Source organism: Suricata suricatta, chromosome 13 (assembly GCF_006229205.1).
Source record: "Suricata suricatta isolate VVHF042 chromosome 13, meerkat_22Aug2017_6uvM2_HiC, whole genome shotgun sequence".
Classification (NCBI taxonomy): Eukaryota; Metazoa; Chordata; class Mammalia; order Carnivora; family Herpestidae; genus Suricata; species Suricata suricatta.
Genome location: NC_043712.1, coordinates 89,551,750 through 89,568,221, shown reverse-complemented (window position 1 = coordinate 89,568,221; position 16,472 = coordinate 89,551,750). Strand labels below are relative to the sequence as shown.

The 16,472-nt window shown below is 62.2% G+C and overlaps 1 protein-coding gene across 4 annotated transcripts in view; it reads left to right on the top strand.

Annotated features, from left to right (window-relative positions):
• Nucleotides 1-16,118, top strand: part of FGD3 (FYVE, RhoGEF and PH domain containing 3) — a 33,574-nt gene extending 17,456 nt beyond the window's left edge. For 2 of the 4 annotated variants that reach the window (XM_029920795.1, XM_029920796.1), the window contains exons 8-18: nucleotides 264-322; nucleotides 3,093-3,239; nucleotides 3,788-3,880; nucleotides 5,346-5,425; nucleotides 6,335-6,365; nucleotides 7,193-7,300; nucleotides 8,107-8,169; nucleotides 12,385-12,507; nucleotides 13,720-13,863; nucleotides 14,686-14,832; nucleotides 15,068-16,118. In XM_029920795.1, coding sequence (XP_029776655.1) covers nucleotides 264-322; nucleotides 3,093-3,239; nucleotides 3,788-3,880; nucleotides 5,346-5,425; nucleotides 6,335-6,365; nucleotides 7,193-7,300; nucleotides 8,107-8,169; nucleotides 12,385-12,507; nucleotides 13,720-13,863; nucleotides 14,686-14,832; nucleotides 15,068-15,286 — 1,214 coding nt within the window. In that variant the 3' untranslated portion in view covers nucleotides 15,287-16,118. Of the gene's footprint in view, nucleotides 1-263; nucleotides 323-3,092; nucleotides 3,240-3,408; nucleotides 3,881-5,345; nucleotides 5,426-6,026; nucleotides 6,181-6,334; nucleotides 6,366-7,192; nucleotides 7,301-8,106; nucleotides 8,170-12,384; nucleotides 12,508-13,719; nucleotides 13,864-14,685; nucleotides 14,833-15,067 lie in introns of those variants that run through there. The other 2 variants (XM_029920798.1, XM_029920797.1) reach the window with 2 other exon arrangements.
• Nucleotides 16,119-16,472: the final 354 nt, after the last annotated feature.

Sequence of the window (16,472 nt, the reverse complement as noted above, 5' to 3'; positions counted from 1 at the left end):
CACGTGCCCCCTGCACTGTGCAGAGTAGAGCCTGGTTCTGGGCAGGGGCCTGCTGGATGCCGGCAGAGCCCAGGCCTCAGGAAGGGGCAGCTCCTGGTCCGCAGGCAGTAACTGGCAGGCAGCAGGGGGAGCGTGTCTGCACCACCCTCCTGCCCCGCCCCCTCCCCCAGGCAGGGAAAGGGAGAGCAGGCAGCACCTGGTGAGGCCAGGACGTGTGTGCACCGAAGGCACCCCAGCCTGACTCCGCGCCTTCCTCCCCGCAGGGTCCTTAGAGCTCATCTCCACGGCCGCCAACCACTCTAATGCCGCCATCCGGAAACTGGTGAGTGTGGGGATCGTGGCGGAGGCCCGAGGGCCCCACGGCATCACACCACCCGCTTGGACGAGCCCTGCCCCTTGCTATCTCTCTGGCTGTCGGTAAGCTGTCTAGTGCCCCGGGCCTCAGTTTCCCCATATGTAAAATGAAGTCACTGACAGGACCTGTCTCACTGGGCTGTTGTGGGATCAAACGTCATCCTACACAGAGTGCTCAGAACACGGCCAACCATTTACTCATTCATTCTTTCGCTTGTGCACTCGCTGCAGCGCTGTGCCGGCACGGCTGTGCCAGCACGGCTGCTGTAACAAACACCAGCGGCGGGGCTTACGCAGCCGCGTGTGCGTGGCCGCCCCGGAGGCCGGGTCACAGACGGAGGCGCCGGCAGCTGGTCCCGGGCTCGCGGGCGGCGGCCTTCTCGTGTGTCCGCACGCGGCGGGCAGAGCGACCTTTCAGGGGTCTCTCATCAGGGCTGTGGCCAAACTTCCTCACCTCCAAACATAGCCCGGAGGTGGAGGAGGAGCCCATGCCCTGTTGTGACCCAGGTGGCCCTGTCCCTGTGTGGCCTGCACAGCGCCAGGGCAGAGTTGTAAGTAGATCAGGGCGGTTCACAGGAGAATCCTAAGCCCCGGCCTTGCTGGGGAGCCCTGCACTGTACCTGTGATGTCATCCGGGGTGAGCCTGTGCCGTCGGCTGACCCTGGGGTCTCCCAGTCCCGAGACCTAATATTTTTCACATGGGCACTGTCATTTTTTGAGAGGAAAAGGAGTGAAATGTTTGTTGGACCCCATGTGTCTCATGTGAGAAAGGAGAGGCAGCTGCTGGCTCCAGTAGATGGTGCTGCCTTCGGTCCAGCCCTGCATCCTCCTTACCTGCCTGTCCCGGCTTTGCTCTGGCGCCCTGGGGCCAGATCAGCCTGAGATCAGGCCCCTGTGGGGCGCCCACTGCAACCTACACAGGTCACATTTCACCCTGGGTTCTTTTTGTCTACTTTTCCTTTCTGCCTCCCTACTAAACCTGGTGGAGGCCAAAGAGCTGCTTCTGGGAACTTGGTGGCCACGAGGTCATGTGGAGCCTGTGGACATAGGGGGGCCACCCACAGGGTTCCATCTCTGAAGGGCATGGACAAGCCTGAGGCTCCCTCTCGGGGTGGACTCCTGCCACACCTGTGGCACACCTGCAGCGGTTCCCTCCCCTAGTCTGGTGACATCTCTGCCCGCCAGGTGTGATGGGTGGGGGGCTCTGGAGTGGGGTCCTTTCTGAGCCCAGGGCATGGCCTTAGGGAACTATCAGTGTGTGCTCAGGGGAGCCTCCCACCCCGCTCAACCTGGACCACCACCCAGGCTTCTCCCAGCCTGGAGTCTCCCCAGTTTTGAGCCATACGTCTCCAGCCCCGAGCTTTCTAGGGGGCATGTGTTTTGTCACTCTGTTCAGAATCCTCTAGCCTAAACTGCCTCCAAGGTGCACACCAGGTTTTCCACATACCACAGATACGTGCAGCCCCCCATAGGTGCACACCCAGCCCTCCCAGTACATGCCAGGTGCACACCCAGCCCTCCAGTACATGCCAGCTGCACGCCCAGCCCCCCAGTATGTGTCAGGTACGTGCCCAGCCCCCTAGTACACGCCAGGTGCACGCCCAGCCCCCCAGTATATGTCAGGTGCACGCCCAGCCCTCCAGTACACGCCAGGCACACGCCCAGGCCCCCAGTACAAGTCAGGTGTACACCCAGTCCCCCAGTACATGCCAGCTGCACGCCCAGTCCCCCCAGTACCTGTCAGGTGCACGTGCAGCCCCTTCATGCATGCAAGGCCCTTTTACCTTGCCCCACCTGCTCCTGCTTGCTCTCCATGCTGGCTCCCCCTTCTGCCCCCACACCCATATCTACCACTCATGTCGGTACCAGAGAAGAGGGCTGGCCAAACCAGCCTGCTTCGAGGTGTGCAGGCTGAGATTGCCCGGGTCTCGGGGCCACTGCTGCTGTGGCCCGGCAGGTCCAGGCTCTAGAGTGTCACTGAGTTGAGGTTCCTGCGGGCTCAGCTCTGCCTTCTGCTGGGTTTGTTCCTGTGGTCCCAGGTCCAGCCCTGGTGCTGGCAGCGCAGGGTAGGGCCCATGGCTTCTCAGCTCAGAGCTGGGGCCACAGGCTGCCAACCCTTTCCTATCACAACCCAGGTGGCCACATGACCACCCAACCAGTCCTGAGGCCAGACAAAGATGACGTGCAGCCTGCAGAGGTCCAGTGTCGTGAGGGCCGTGGGCTATGTGGTGTGAGAGGAACAGGAAACCAGGCAAGGTTACCTCAGGCAGTGACGACGGTGCAGGGCAAGACTGCAACCACCGGAGATACCTCCGGTGACCACAGAGGGAGCGGGTGTGCAGTGTAGAGGTCACGAGAGGGCCAGTCCCTGTTCCCTAGCAGAAACACCTCCAGAAACTCACTTGACTTCTCCATGCCTGTTTCCTTGTCTGTAAACTGGAGAAAATGGCACCTACGTCGTAGGGTCGGTGCCGGAACTGAGCTGATATGTGTGCGGTGGGAGGCGGCCAGCCTGGTCCATCGCAGTGGTGTTAGTGGCTGTTATTCGTTGTTCTCTGCGGGGCGGCTTCGTTTCATTCTTCAACGCCCAGCCTGAGCGGTACCTCGCGTGCCCCTCCCACCCCTTCGTTGGCATGCTTGCTGCCCCATCTTGCTTCTGGGCCGTACCTGCAGGGCGGCCGCCGCGGGCCTGCGAGCCTTGTGCCCGTGTGGAGGCCTGAGCCCTGTGTCTGTCACAGGAGAAAATGCACAAGCTCTTGGAGGTGTATGAGCGACTCGGTGGCGAGGAGGACATCGTCAACCCCGCCAACGAGCTCATCAAGGAGGGCCACATCCTGAAGCTGTCAGCCAAGAACGGCACCACCCAGGACCGCCAACTCTTCCTGGTGAGGCCCCGCCCCGCCGGCAGCGGAGCCCCGCCCCCGCCGTGGAGCCGCCTTTCCGCCACGCCCCTGCCGCAAGCCACGCCCACCCCACAGGGAGCCCCGCCCCCGCCCTTCGCAACGCGCCCCAGCTATGGAACCACGCACCTTCTCGCCACACCCCGCGCCGCAGAACCCCAACCTGACCAACAGAGCCCGCGCCGCCCGCCAAGGAGCCCCGTCCCTACCCGCCATGCCCCTGCCGCAGAGCCGCTGCTACAAAGCCACGCCCCCCGCCGCAGACCCTGAAACTGCCCGACTGAGCTGCGCCCCGCGGCACGAGGCCACGCCCATCATGGGTTTACGTCCCTACCTCCCGTGCCTACCAGAGCCCCGCCCTTCCCAGGACACCCTGCCCGCCTCCACAGGCCACGCCCTGCCCGCCACGCCCCTGCCCTGCCCGCCCCGGAGCCACGCCCAGCCCAGCCGCTGGGCCATGCCTAGCCTCCTGTCTGTGGTGCCCTCTGTGGGGGTACCAGGCACCCCTCACCCAGTGCCTTTCCCTCTTGCAGTTCAACAGCATGGTTCTTTACTGTGTGCCCAAGCTGCGGCTCATGGGCCAGAAGTTCAGTGTCCGGGAGAAGATGGACATTTCGGACCTCCAGGTGGGGAGCCCCTCCTTCTCACCAGCTACCCGGGCAGGCCTGGGACAGTGTGGGAAGCCAAGCCCCGGCTGCTGGAGCGTCACCACACCGCCCCTGGTCTCCCACCCACTTCTTGAGCTTCAGCTCTGTGACCCAGGTGTGGCCTAAACATTTCGGGGGGCCACTCAGCCTGGCAGTGTGGGCAGTACCCCTGTCTCTGCACTTGGCCTGCCTGCTGGGGTGCTGCTGGCCTGTTTGTAAGATGAAGGACAGCACCAGAACCTGGGCCACCTCTGTCCCTGTGAGGCTGATGCTCAAGGCCCGTTTAGGGACACAAAGTTGAAGCTTGGGCAGAACGTGGACAAGGTGCTCTCCCTGCCTGGTCCCTGGTCCCCTGTATGGTGTGGAGTCCAGAGGAGGTTCTGAAGGCCCAAGTGCCAGACGGCCTGTTGGGCTTGCCGTCCTGTGCTCCCTCAGCCCCTCTGTGTTGCCTGGCACAGGGGCCACAGCGGCTGGACTCCGTGCCCTTTGCTGTGGGGGAGGGCTCTGAGCTAACCGGTACTCCCAAAATACTAAATAAAAAATTTTTTTAACTATATTTACTTATTTTGAGAGAGAGGGAGCGAGAGAATCCCAAGCAGGCTCTGTGCCCAGGCTCCATCCCACGAACTGTGAAATCATGACCTGAGCTGAACCCAAGAGCCAGATGCCTAGCCAACTGAACAACCCAGGTGCCCTTGATTAAATCAAGTGCTTAATCAGTTTTATGAGATGAAGATTTGCCTTAGTGATTGAAGAAAAAAATAACCTCTTTAAAATTCTTTGAGTCCAGAGTTAAGAAAACCACTAAAAGTAAAAACTACAGGAAACAAAAAACTTTTTTAATTGTTAGAAGAACTCATTTTGTAAGTTTTCGTGTAAGAAATCAGTGGCATGTAATTAATTAGACATGCTAACGTGGAAGTTGTCAACCTTGGAGCATCTGGAAAATTCCCCACTCTGAGGCCCAAGCCCAGATTCTGGTGGGCCCATATCTCTCTAAAGCTGGGTTGTAGTTCTGACCTGGTGGGCCTGAGGGCCTTAGGGGTGGGGTATCAGAGGGATGAGGGTGGCTTCCCATCATGGGGGCTGGTGGGAGTGGTAGAGAGCCCCTGGGTCCTTCTGAGTCTCCCGTTCTCTTGGAGCAATGCCTGCAGGTGCCTCCGTGGGGCAGGGTTCCCCTCCTGGTCAGGGGCTGGCGGCCGACTTCCTGGGAAGGCCCGCAGGCAGGAGGGCTTGGCCGGCACAGTTCCAAGCGCAGGAGATGAGAGGTCCTTGTCCTGTCTGGGCAGGACAGTGGTCCACCCTCCTGCACGGACCAGCTCCCTCAGAGTCACGCCTGCTGGGTCACCCGTGCCCCCTCCTCATGTCTGAGGGCATGGGGCTGCTGCTCAGGGCCCACTAAGTAACTGTGGTTTTGTTTTGCCCTTGACCCTTGTGCCTCTAGGTGCAGGATATCATCAAGCCAAATGCACCCCACACATTCGTCATCACGGGAAGGAAGCGCTCCCTGGAGCTGCAGACTCGGTACGGGTGGCGGTCCCAGCATCTGACCTTGTAGCAGACGGCTTCCTTTTCTGAACAGGATGACCTTGTGATGTGTTGTTTTTGGCTCATGTTATTCGCGTATTTGTGGCTTAAAATGTAACAGCTCTAAGGGGAAGTTGGTAGAAATCGAGCTGCCGCCTGCCTCCCCTTCTTATTCATCTCAGAGGTGACTTTCCAGAACTTCTGTGTATGAGCGTGTAGGGAATTTTAAAGTCACACACGGTTGTTTATTATGTAGCCCATTCTGTCTTCTGGTCTGAGGGAAACCAAACAGGGAGCCCTGTTTCCTAAGCTGAGTCATTCTCCACTTTGAGCAGCGGTCAGTTCTGCTGACAGGCTCCCAGGCACTCCTGCGTCTTGATACTGCAGAAGGTGCTGGACGCAGCGTCCTGGCACCAGCTCTGAGCATGTGTGTCAGCCTGGCCTTCAGGAAGTTTCCTGAAGTAGAATTCATTGGTCAGACGGTAGCACCCCTGGTTTAGTTTTAGTGGCTGTTGTCACGCTACCCTGTGACTGAGGGGCTCCTGTCTCTCGTTTCCATGGCGAGGTGAGATCTTTGAAACAACCTACTGTGGTCCAGGGAGGCGTTGATTTACGTCCACTAGAGAGGCCTCTGAGGACCACACCTGGCCACGCGTGACCCTGCCTAGATGCATCTGAGCCCGTGTGCCCGCACCTGCCCCGCCCGGATGCTCCTGACTGCGGCAGGCGTCCTGTGCCGCACCTGCCCACAGTGCACCAGAGCCCTCAGGGACGGGCCTCAGCTCTCGCGCTGCGCTGCGCTTGGAGGCTGGGAGCACCTCAGGCATGTGCCGCAGGGCTGACCGGAGTCTGGTGATTAATGGTGTTGAAGACCGGCTTGATAAAATACTGCTTTTGTTTTTATAGGACGGAGGAAGAGAAAAAAGAATGGATTCAGGTGAAGCTTTTAAAATCTTAAAGTAATCAAATGACCAAATTCTTGGGCAGTGTGGCCATTTCGTGTTGCAGCAAGGATGGAGTGGCGCAGGCATTGCCCACCCATGTGTCCCCCTCGCAGAAATGAAGGGACCCTCAGATGCCACCAGCCCCTCAGTCGGCTCGTGTGTCTGGCACCACGGTGAACGAGTACACGTAGGGGGCCTGGAGGCGGGCAGAGCGCCGGTCCCTGCCGTCGGGGGGCCCACGGGGAGCCCACCGCCAGCCAGCACGGGCAGCAGGTCGCATGGGACGGGGAGGTGGCCAGTGTCCTGGGGCGGCCTGAGCAGACTTGGCCCGGCCTCAATGGGGACAAGGGGGACAGAGACCAAAGCTGTGAGGGCAAAGGTCAGAGCAGGGGCGGGGCAGGGAGCCCGGAACAGCACTAACTCAGAGGGCCTGTGGCTTCCAGAATTCTTAGAACAGAAATCTGGGTGAGGAGAGAAAAAGGAAATTCAAACATAAACGAGGTGGGACCGCTGATGTGGGAAATGGATACATGGCTGCACACCCACACAGAATGTCCTGGAAGCACGTGCGGCAGCCTGGATGCGGGGGGGGGGGGGGGGGGGGGGGGGGGGGGGGGGGGGGGGGGGCGCCTGGCAGGCAGGGTGGGCCTGGGACCTGTGGACGGGGCGTGGAGACTGGGTCGGCCGTGGGGACCTGCGTCGGGTCGTGGATCAGGGACGCGTGTGACCACGGGATCTGTCCGTGGGGACAGAGCTGCACTGGCCCCGCCCTCCTGGATGCGCTCGCTGAGGGACCTGGTTCTCTGTGGTTTTGTCTCAGGTCATTGAGGCCACCATCGAGAGGCACAGGCAGAACAGCCAGACCTTCAAGGCCTTTGGGGGCTCCTTCGGCCAGGATGAGGACCCCTGCCTCGCTCCAGAGTCCCCTGTGAGCACCAGTGCCCTGGAGGCACGACAGGGACCCTGAGGGGATGGGCCTCTGGGAGGGATGGAGCAGGGGCCGGCAGATGGGTGACCTGCACTCACTGCCTGTCCTTAACTGAGCCCTGTCTCGGGGGCCGCGAGGCCCAGCCAGGTGGGTCAGCGCTCCGCTGCGCAGGAAGGAAGAGTGGGCCCGGGTGACGCTGTGCGTGAGGCCCTCACTTGTCCCCACATGGAGGAGGCGGGGTCCCTGCCCAGGGCCAGGTTGGGGGAGTCAGCCACGGCTGCCCACTGGGGGCCACCTCCCATGGGCACAGCAGCGAGTGCTTCAGAGGAAGGGGCCCTCCCTCCCACCCCCGACCAGAGGCCCCCTTGAAGCCAAGGGAAGCTGGGTCCGGCCTGGCCCCGCAGCCCCATGGCCCCATGGCCCCATGGCCCCGTCCCCAGGCCCAGCTGGCCCTCCCACAGCCTCACGGGGTCTGCCTGTCAGACCACTTAATATTTGCATCAACTCTGCTGTTTGTCCTGTGTCATGGAAACATTTTGAGAGGAAACTGCGTTTGTGCCTCGAGCAGAGGCATCCCTGTGGCCACAGCGTGGCAGGAGCAGCCGGCCCCTCACCTCTCCCCACATGGTGGGACACAGACTCTGCAGGAGTGTCCCGCGCAGTCCCCCAGTGTCCCAGCAAGCACGGCCCCCGATAGACTCTCCTGACCCTGTGGTCAGTAGGAGTGTTCCCCAGGGTCGCGGCCACACTGATGTTGGTGCGGGGCTGAGGAACCTGCACCCATGCTGACCATCTGTCCCTTCCAGGTGGTGAGCGCCAGCGCTGAGGACCCTGCGGTGGCAGCCGGCAATGGAGGGGTTGCCACAGGGGTGAGTGACCCCTCCAACTTCGGCAGGGGTGGGAAGTGGAGGGGGAGGTTAGACCGAGCGAACCTGGGGATGAAGGTCCAGAGGCCAGCTGCCCCACTTGACCTGAGTCTCCTCAGTGACAGCTGGCCTTGCCAGGAGAGGACTTGGGGGAGCCTGCTGGGACCCACGTGTCCATTGCCCGGGTTGGGTAGAGGTCCCACAGCTGGGCTCTTCACCTCCTGGGAAAAGTGACTCAGGGTGGTGCTGGGGCACCCAGAGGGGAAAGGTCAGCCCCTGGGCCCCGGGCTTGGGAAGATGGCGGGGCACTCTCAGGGAAGGCTCCTCAGAGGCGGCGTCTGACCCATCTGTTGGGTTCAGGAGGACGGACGGAGGTCCCTGCTGCAGGCCCAGGAAGGCGGTGGTGCTGGAGACCCCCACTCCAAGCCTGCTCACCTTCTTGCCACCTGGGGCTGTGCAGGCATCCTGGGCCCCTGTCCCGCCCACGGCCAGGGAGAGGCACCCTCCGCGGCTGGTTGGGGGATCAGGTGGGGGACTGTGCCTGGCGCTTCACGAGCCTGGTTGTTGACCACTGGCCGGCCGGTCATGAATCCTGGGGACAGCTGTGACCCGAGACACTAGGCAAGTGTGGCACCTGCGTGCTGAAGGGGACTCTTCTGGGCAGGCTGGTGGGGAAGGGCTGGAGGCCCGTACTTGGGCGGGCTGGCTGCCCGAGGGTTTGCCCCTGAGTCGTGCCCGTCACGTTCTCTGACCTGCCAGCCACTCCATGCCTCTCCCGCACCCTCACCTTCCAGGGTCACGTCCCCCATAGGCACCGCCTGGAATGGCTGCGGAGTCTCCCAAATTCAACACCAGGGCCCAGAGCTCCCCCAGTGAGGTTGTCCTGGGCAGCCCCATTTTAGAGCGAGACTTGGGAGTCAGGCCTGGCTTCTGGCTCCTTCTCCGCGTTGGGAAGAGGGCAACTGAAGAGACTTTTGGGAGATGGCAGTTGTCTCCTTGGCCACAGGGGGCAGGGTTCCTGTCATGGCCTGAATTGTTAGTAAGAACGCATTAGTCCCTGCTGCCATCTTGCCCTTGCTGGGAGGGACAGGTGCACCCGGACGCTGCAGCCCTGCCTCTAATGAGAGTGGAATCTGGGCCCCTGGCCCGTGTGCTCGGGCACCAGGAACTGGGAAAACCTTGAAAAGCTCCTGGGCCCCAGGGAAGGACGGAGCGTTTGGGGGGCATGAGGGACGCAGGCGCCAGGTGAGGAGGCACCCCCTTATTCCAGTGGCACAGTCGCTCCACGGCACCGGGAACAGACACCGTCCCCAGCGGTCAGAGGAGTTGAGTCCGAAAGCCTGAAAGGGGCATGGGCACTGGGGATGGGATGGTCTTGTCACTGCCCGTGACCTCCCTGAGGGACTTCCTGTGTCTGGCCTCAACCTCCTGGCCCTCCCTCCTCTTACTTCACCCTGTCCCTGGGCCTTTACACCTCCCCGGGCCCCACGGCATACACATAGTGCAACAGACGGGCGGCTCCGTGGATTTATCGCTGGTGCATCCTGTGGGCAGCAGCGTCGCTGGACACGGGGCAGCTCAGTGTGGGCAGAGCCCTGGCCATACGGGACCCGATCGAGACCCACTCAGTGTGCCTTTATGCAAGGGGCTCAAAATGAGTTTTCATTCTGACACCGAAAGACTGACCCTTGCTACAGACATAAGCTCATTCTTAGCACATTTAGAGAGGACAATAAGCCGATGCGTGCGGGGCTGGTCTCATTTCCTGAGCCCCGGTGTCCTCAGAAACGAGGTTCCGCAAGCTCCCTTTCCTCAGAGAAGCTAAGCCCAAACCAGGAAGTTTCGCAAGGGGCTGAAGCCCTCAGTGTTCTGCAAAAGTCACATGGCTCTTCACAGAGGCTGTCCGGGGTCCAGACCCACGGAGGGGGGGGGGGACATGTGGAGACCCTGCCCCACCACTGCCACGACCTGGCACCGCCCTTCCAGGACCAAGCTGCCCACGGGGAGCAGAGTGGCTGGCAGGGTCCGTGTCCACGCCTGGCAGGACCTCGGGCAGGTGTGAGGCTCTGTCAGGGGCTACTTGTCAGGCCACCGGCTGGGGGCAAAGGTTCCCCTGAATGTGTCTCCGTTTCGGTGCTGTGGGACAGACAACACCGAGTGAATCAGACCCCAGCGGCCTGGGCAGAGACCCCCTCCTGCACCCACGTTGGCATGTGGGGGGCTTTGGGTGGAGCCTGCAGATGCCACAATTCTGTACCTGCCTGGGGACCTGGCCCCGGCCTTTCTGATGCCACAGCACCTGATGGCCCGTCCACAAAGGGGGCGTGGTGAGCCAAGGAGACCCAGTCCCCGGCCTTGCGGGCGGGTTCCTGACCCCTCAGTGTCCGTGTCTGCGTTGGGAGCTGCCTGGCCGGAGGCCTGGGTGCCGGGGCGGGGCTGCGGGATGCTCTCTGGAGAAGGCTGCTCCCCTCAGCCCTGGCCCCCGACCTCCCTGTTGCAGAAACTGCCCCCCAGCAGTTGCCTGCAGCCCTCATGGGCCGCCCTCTTTGCCCCTCCTCCCACCCCTTCCCCAGGGATGCCCTGGAAGCCTCCACCGACTCCCCGTGATGATTTGTGGCTCTGCCCTTGGGTCAGGGACATGTCCAGCCACCCCACTGCTCTCTGCTGGCCACTCGCACCTCATGGGCCTTGGCGGGTCACCCTGAGGGATGGTGGAGGACAGGGTGGGGGGCTGCTGGGCCATGGTGCACCTCAAGGATGGCCACATTCCCCTCGTGCCTCCCTGCCTGCGCCCCCGACCCCAGGCCCCGTCCCTCCCCTGTCAGGCCCTGAGCTCCGGGCAAGGAGCCCTGAGTGAGGTGGAGAGAAGTGGGAACATAGCAGGGTAATTGGCAAAGTTGGTCAGGATCCACGTGCTGTGATGGGGCTTAGGAGCCATTGCTAACCCCACTGTGCAGACGGAGGATGCTGAGGCTCGGAGAGAAGGGACTCGTTCATGGTGTCGTGGCTGATGAGGGGCAGGGCAGGGCCTGGGGGCTGTCCCCCACCTTGTACAACTCCTACCCAGGTGGGGAAGCCAGGGGTCAGCCAGGCGGCCCTGCTGAGCCCCCAGCGAAGCCTCTGCCTGTGCTGTCTGCACAGCGCACACCTGCACTCCGGCCCCCTGCTGAGAAGGCCTCTGCCTTGGGGCTGGGGTCCTGCACACAACTGACGTCCTGGGGGCAAGGGGCCGGGAGCCCAGCACGCAGACCCCCTCACCCAGCTCGCCCTGCTGTCCATGGTGCAGACGGAACCTGGTGGGGCTGGGAGGCGGCGAGGGGGCTGCTCAGAGAGGCTGGTTTGCGGTCTGCTTGTCTACTGGTTTCTTCCTCTTCTGTAAGATGTTTCTGGTGAACAACTGAGCAAGTGCAATAGACTGAGGCTGGAAAGTCGCCCTGGCCCCGAACAGCCAACAGCAGTGCCCGGGCGCGCTTCCCACAGTCTTGTCTCTGCCCACGAATAACCCTTCTGGCCGGGACTCGACTGGCTACTGCTCGGGCAGCCTTGATCGGGGCCCCCGCTTGTCGTCTGGCTGTGCCTCTCACGCTGGGGCCCCTTCCTTAGCTTTGGGCAGCATCCGAGTTATAAAAAAAAGTGGGTACATTTGACAAGGAAAGAAATCCTTGTCTGTGAAGACTGAGGCAGGAGAGGACATGAAACCCCTCCAGACCCACACGGCTTGTTTAAACTAAAAGCACTTTATGACGCTCTTGTGACTTGTCCTCAAGATTTTAGCCTATATGAACACAAACCACATTCACTTCCTGACTTCCTGTTGACCCCCTGGCAACCTTGGGGGGAGGACCCGGCGCGGGGGAGGCAGCGGCAGCCCAGCTCTCTGGTGCCAGGTGGGCCCCGTGCAGGCCCCTGAGCCTCAGGCCAGCGGTGCAGGCTCCAGGCCATGCGGGCCACGCCGGGCACAGACCCCCACACCTGGCGGCTGGGCACCGTGTTCTCAGACCCACCAGCTTGTCACTGGCCTCCACACCAGCCAAGTCAGTCCAGAGAGTTCCAGACCCACTCTGACCCTCCCTGCGGCGACTGGCGACAGTGACCCTGGGTCGGCCTGGGGAAGGGGAGGCGGGGCCGAGGCCATGTGCGCAGAGAGTGTTTTGCCCAGTGCGTCTGCCCACACGCTCACCGAGCTGCCCTGCACCCCTGCACCCCTGCCTCCTGCAGCCCGAGCCCAGGAGAGGGTCCTCCAAGACCCGGCGCGACAAGGAGAAGCAGGGCTGCAGGAGCTGCGGCGAGACCTTCAACTCCATCACCAAGAGGAGGCACCGGTGCAAGCTCTGCGGGGCGGTGAGTGCGGGCGGAGGAGAGTGGCCTCACGCCCCGGGAGGAGGGGAGGGGATAGGGGGGTGGGGACGGCGCGGTGCCGCTGTGCTGGGAGCGCCCCCTGCCGCTTCGGTCCAGGCGCTTCAAGGGAAGGGCGCGCCGGCCGTGGGCCTGTGGGACGCGTGCACGCACCTTCCACCGGCACCAGCGTGGGCGCCGGCTCCACTTCTCGCAAAGCCCCCAAAACCCTTTCTGTTGAGGATGGGCTTTTCAACTTCCTATTGAAGGGAAGGTGGTTCCTGATGAAGTATTTCTAGGTTAAGTTGTTAATATGGAATGTATGTTAACAATGGGTCTTAGCAAAGAGCTGTTAGAACTGCTTTTTCCAGAGAGCACCAGCGGACGGGGCTGGTCCGCTGCTCAGTGTCACGTCCTTGTATGAACCCTTGAAGCTCTGGGGGAGGGGAGGTAAACGAATAAGCCCTTAGGTGAATGGAGAGTGGATGATGGATGGGTGGGTGGGTGAAGGATGGACGGATGGACGGATGGATGGATGGATGGTAGGTGGATGGGTCATCATCCATCCATCCATTCACCTTTCAACCATCCTTAGAAATAGAAATCTAGTAAAAGTCATGGAAACTGCTAAGTCATAGAGTAACTTTGTTTTATTTTTTTTAAGTAGTTTATTGTCAAATTGGTTTCCATACAACACCCAGTGCTCTTCCCCACAAGTTCCCTCCTCCATCACCACCACCTCTTCCCCCCTCCCCCTTGAGTAACGTTATTTTCACATTGTGTGAGGCCCGCATATTTGTTTCCACGGCACCTGCAGCAGTTCGCCTTCACAGCGACGATGCCAAAGGCATCAGTTCCTCCACATCTCACCAACATTTGCTCTCTGTGTTCTGGATAACAGCCATTCCGACTGGTGTGAGGGGCCATCTGATCATGGCCTTGATTTGCATTTTCCTGAGGACTAGCGATGTTGAGCATCTTTCCATGTGCTTTGTGCCCCTTCCCAGCCTTCTTTCCATGCTCACACACCCCTGGGCCCTCCAGGTGAGGGGGCAGGCCCTGGATGCCTGGCAGAGGCCCCTGTCCTCTGACGAGGCTCCTGCGGAGAAGCCCTTCCCCTCCACCTGCTGCGTCTTCTTGGCCCTTGGGCCCCTCCAGCTTCTTCCTGGATGGTCTTCTGTCTCTGGGAGGTGGGGTCACAGGTGCCCTCCCTTGCAGGTCATCTGTGGGAAGTGCTCGGAGTTCAAGGCTGAGAACGGCAGGCAGAGCCGCGTTTGCCGAGAGTGTTTCCTGACCCAGCAGGGAGCGCCTGAGACCCCCAGTGCTGAGGTGGCGCCCGAGGACCCCAAGCACAGCACAGAGGTGGGCAGGGCCGTGCGCATCCTGGACGGGCGCCCCTGTCCCTGGCGGCCTGCGTAGACTGTGCTCCCAGAGCTGTTGGCTTCCCTTGCGCCAGGACAGAGAGAGAGAGAGAGTGTGTGTGTGTGTGTATGCAGGGTGTGTGCTCAGTGTATGTGTTCATGTGCATACAGTGTGTGTGTGCATGTGTTCAGTGTGTGTGCTCATGGTGTGTGTATGCATGGGGTGTGCTCAGTGTATGTTCATGTGTGCATGTTATGTGCATGGTACGTGTGCATGTAATATGTGCACAGGGTGTGTGTGTTCAGCATGTGTGTTCGTGTGCACGTGGTATGTTCGTGGTACGTGTGCATGTAATGTGTGCACATGGTGTGTGTGTGTTCAGTGTGTGTTCATGTGCACATGGTGTGTGCATGGTACATGTGCATGTAATGTGTGCACATGGTGTGTGTTCAGTGTGTGTGTTCGTGTGCACATGGTGTGTGCGTGGTACGTGTGTGTGTAATGTGTGCGCACGGTGTGTGTGTGCATGGTGTGTGTGTTTGGCTGAAACACAGCCCTTCCCTGTGAGCCACGCCCTGGGTCCAGCTGTTCCATTTTCCCTCCTTTGTCATTATTTCTGTCCTGGCCGCACGTGTGTCCTCACTCCCTCAGAGGGTCCAGCCTGATAGCAAGGTCACCTTGTGGTGACCTGGGGTGGGTCAGACCAGCCCAGGCCCTTGTCCAGTGTGTTCCCAGGAGGCCAGGCCTGGCGTCTCCCCCCGCCCCCCCCCGAGGGTGACAGCTGCAGGGAGGCTGTGCCTGAGCCATCCTTCGTGTCTCCAGAAGCCAGCGGCTGTGGACGCCCAGCCCAGCCTGCTCTGTGGTCACCTGCGGGTGTCGGACAGCGGTGCCACTTGGAGTGAGGTATGGGCCACCATCCCTGCGTCGGAGCCCCTGGAGCTGGCGCTGCACCTGCAGGGAGGCAGCCAGGTGTGTCCCCCCTCCGCCCTCAGGGTCAGACTGGGGGGGTGTCCAGTTCCCATAGCCCAGAGGGGCCTGGGCCACACTGCCTGGGACCAACCGTGCTGGGGCTCGTGTGGGCCTGGGGCCTCGGTTTCCCCGGCTGCCCTGGGTCACCCCTCTGCTGTCCACCCGTGGGAAGGAGCGGTCAGCAGCGCCCTGACCGCAGAGGCCCGGGTGCCGACCCAGCTCTCCTTTGCTGCAGGCGGGCCGGCCGCCGCGCACCATCCCCCTCTCTGGCTGCACGGTGAGCGTGCCGGACCCCGCGGAGACGCCGGCCCCCGGGCACGTGTGGCGGCTACAGCAGGCCCAGCAGGCCGTGTACCTGAGCGCCGCGTCGGCGGAGCTGCAGCAGCAGTGGCTGGAGGCCCTGAGCGCCGCTGCCCGCGGAGACCCGACTCGGGCCTTCCCAGGGGCCCCGTGAGCTGAGCCTCGGCCAGGCGTCCCCGCCTGCAGCCACCACAGCGGGCCCGTTGGAGGCCCCGTGCAGGTGTGAAAGGCACCCGGGCTGCTGGGGGTGGACAGGCCACAGCCGCTGACCCCGAGGGACCTCTTGGAAGTGGAGGAGACAGGCCCGGAGCGGGCAGCCGCCCGTCCACACGTCTCTGCAGAGAGCCTGCTTCTGCCCTCAGCCCCGACTGTGTGGCCTGGAGCGGGGTGCTGGCGGACCGCCTGGTGCGGGGCGCCAGCTCCAGAAGGCAGAAGGAGCGACCTGGGGGTGCCCGGGGCCTGGTGGGGGTCTGCAGTCCTGCCTTCCCTCCCTGCTACCCCGTCCACACCGTCTGTACCCATGAGCTGAACTGTGACTGCTGGTGGACTCCACGCCCTCCTCCGCCCTCTCCGGCCCCTCGGCCCACCTCCCCAGCGGACAGGTTGGTGGCCGGCCTGGGCCATCCCTGTGGGACCTCCGTGAGAAAGCCGGCAGAGGCCGGAGTTGTGTGTCCGCCCCGCGGCTGGCGGCAGGCCGCAGGCCCTGCTTGTCTGCGGAAATAAATGCTGGCAGCCAGCAGGTGGGCACAGCCTCAGGGCAGGGTGCCAGGTGGGGACCGAGGGTGGCAGCACAGCTGGGCTGTGGGGGGGTGCGGGGCCCACCCCTGTGGGGCAGTGAAGGTACCTGAGGCCCAGCTGGCCCCTACCCCTGGTCCTGCCCTTCTCCCCACCCCCACGACCTCTGCTCTGTATGGTGACTGAGCACCCACTGTGTCTGCAGGGCCTACTGGGCCCTTCTCTCCAAGATGTGCCCACTTGACAGCTAAGGAAACTGAGTCCAGTAACTCCAGACGCAGGGGTGGCTGGAAGTGACCCGCTGGGAATGGAAGCGTTCTGCAGGGTGGGGAGGAAACTAGGGCCCCCCAGCAGGCACCCCCCCGGGGGGTCCTCTGCCCCAGGGCACACTCAGGCCCTGCCGTCCTGCCCACCAGCCTGGGGCCCCCACCGGCAGGTTTCCGCAGTAATGCCAGTGGGGGGCCCTCTCCTCACTGGGCGACCTTGGGGGTCCACTGGGAGTTACATTCCACGGCAGACCCTCACAGAGCACTGATTTTGGACCAGGCGCCGGAAAGGACTCAAACAGCCCAGGAGATGGTGCCCCGGGGCTTGAGAGGAGCTGA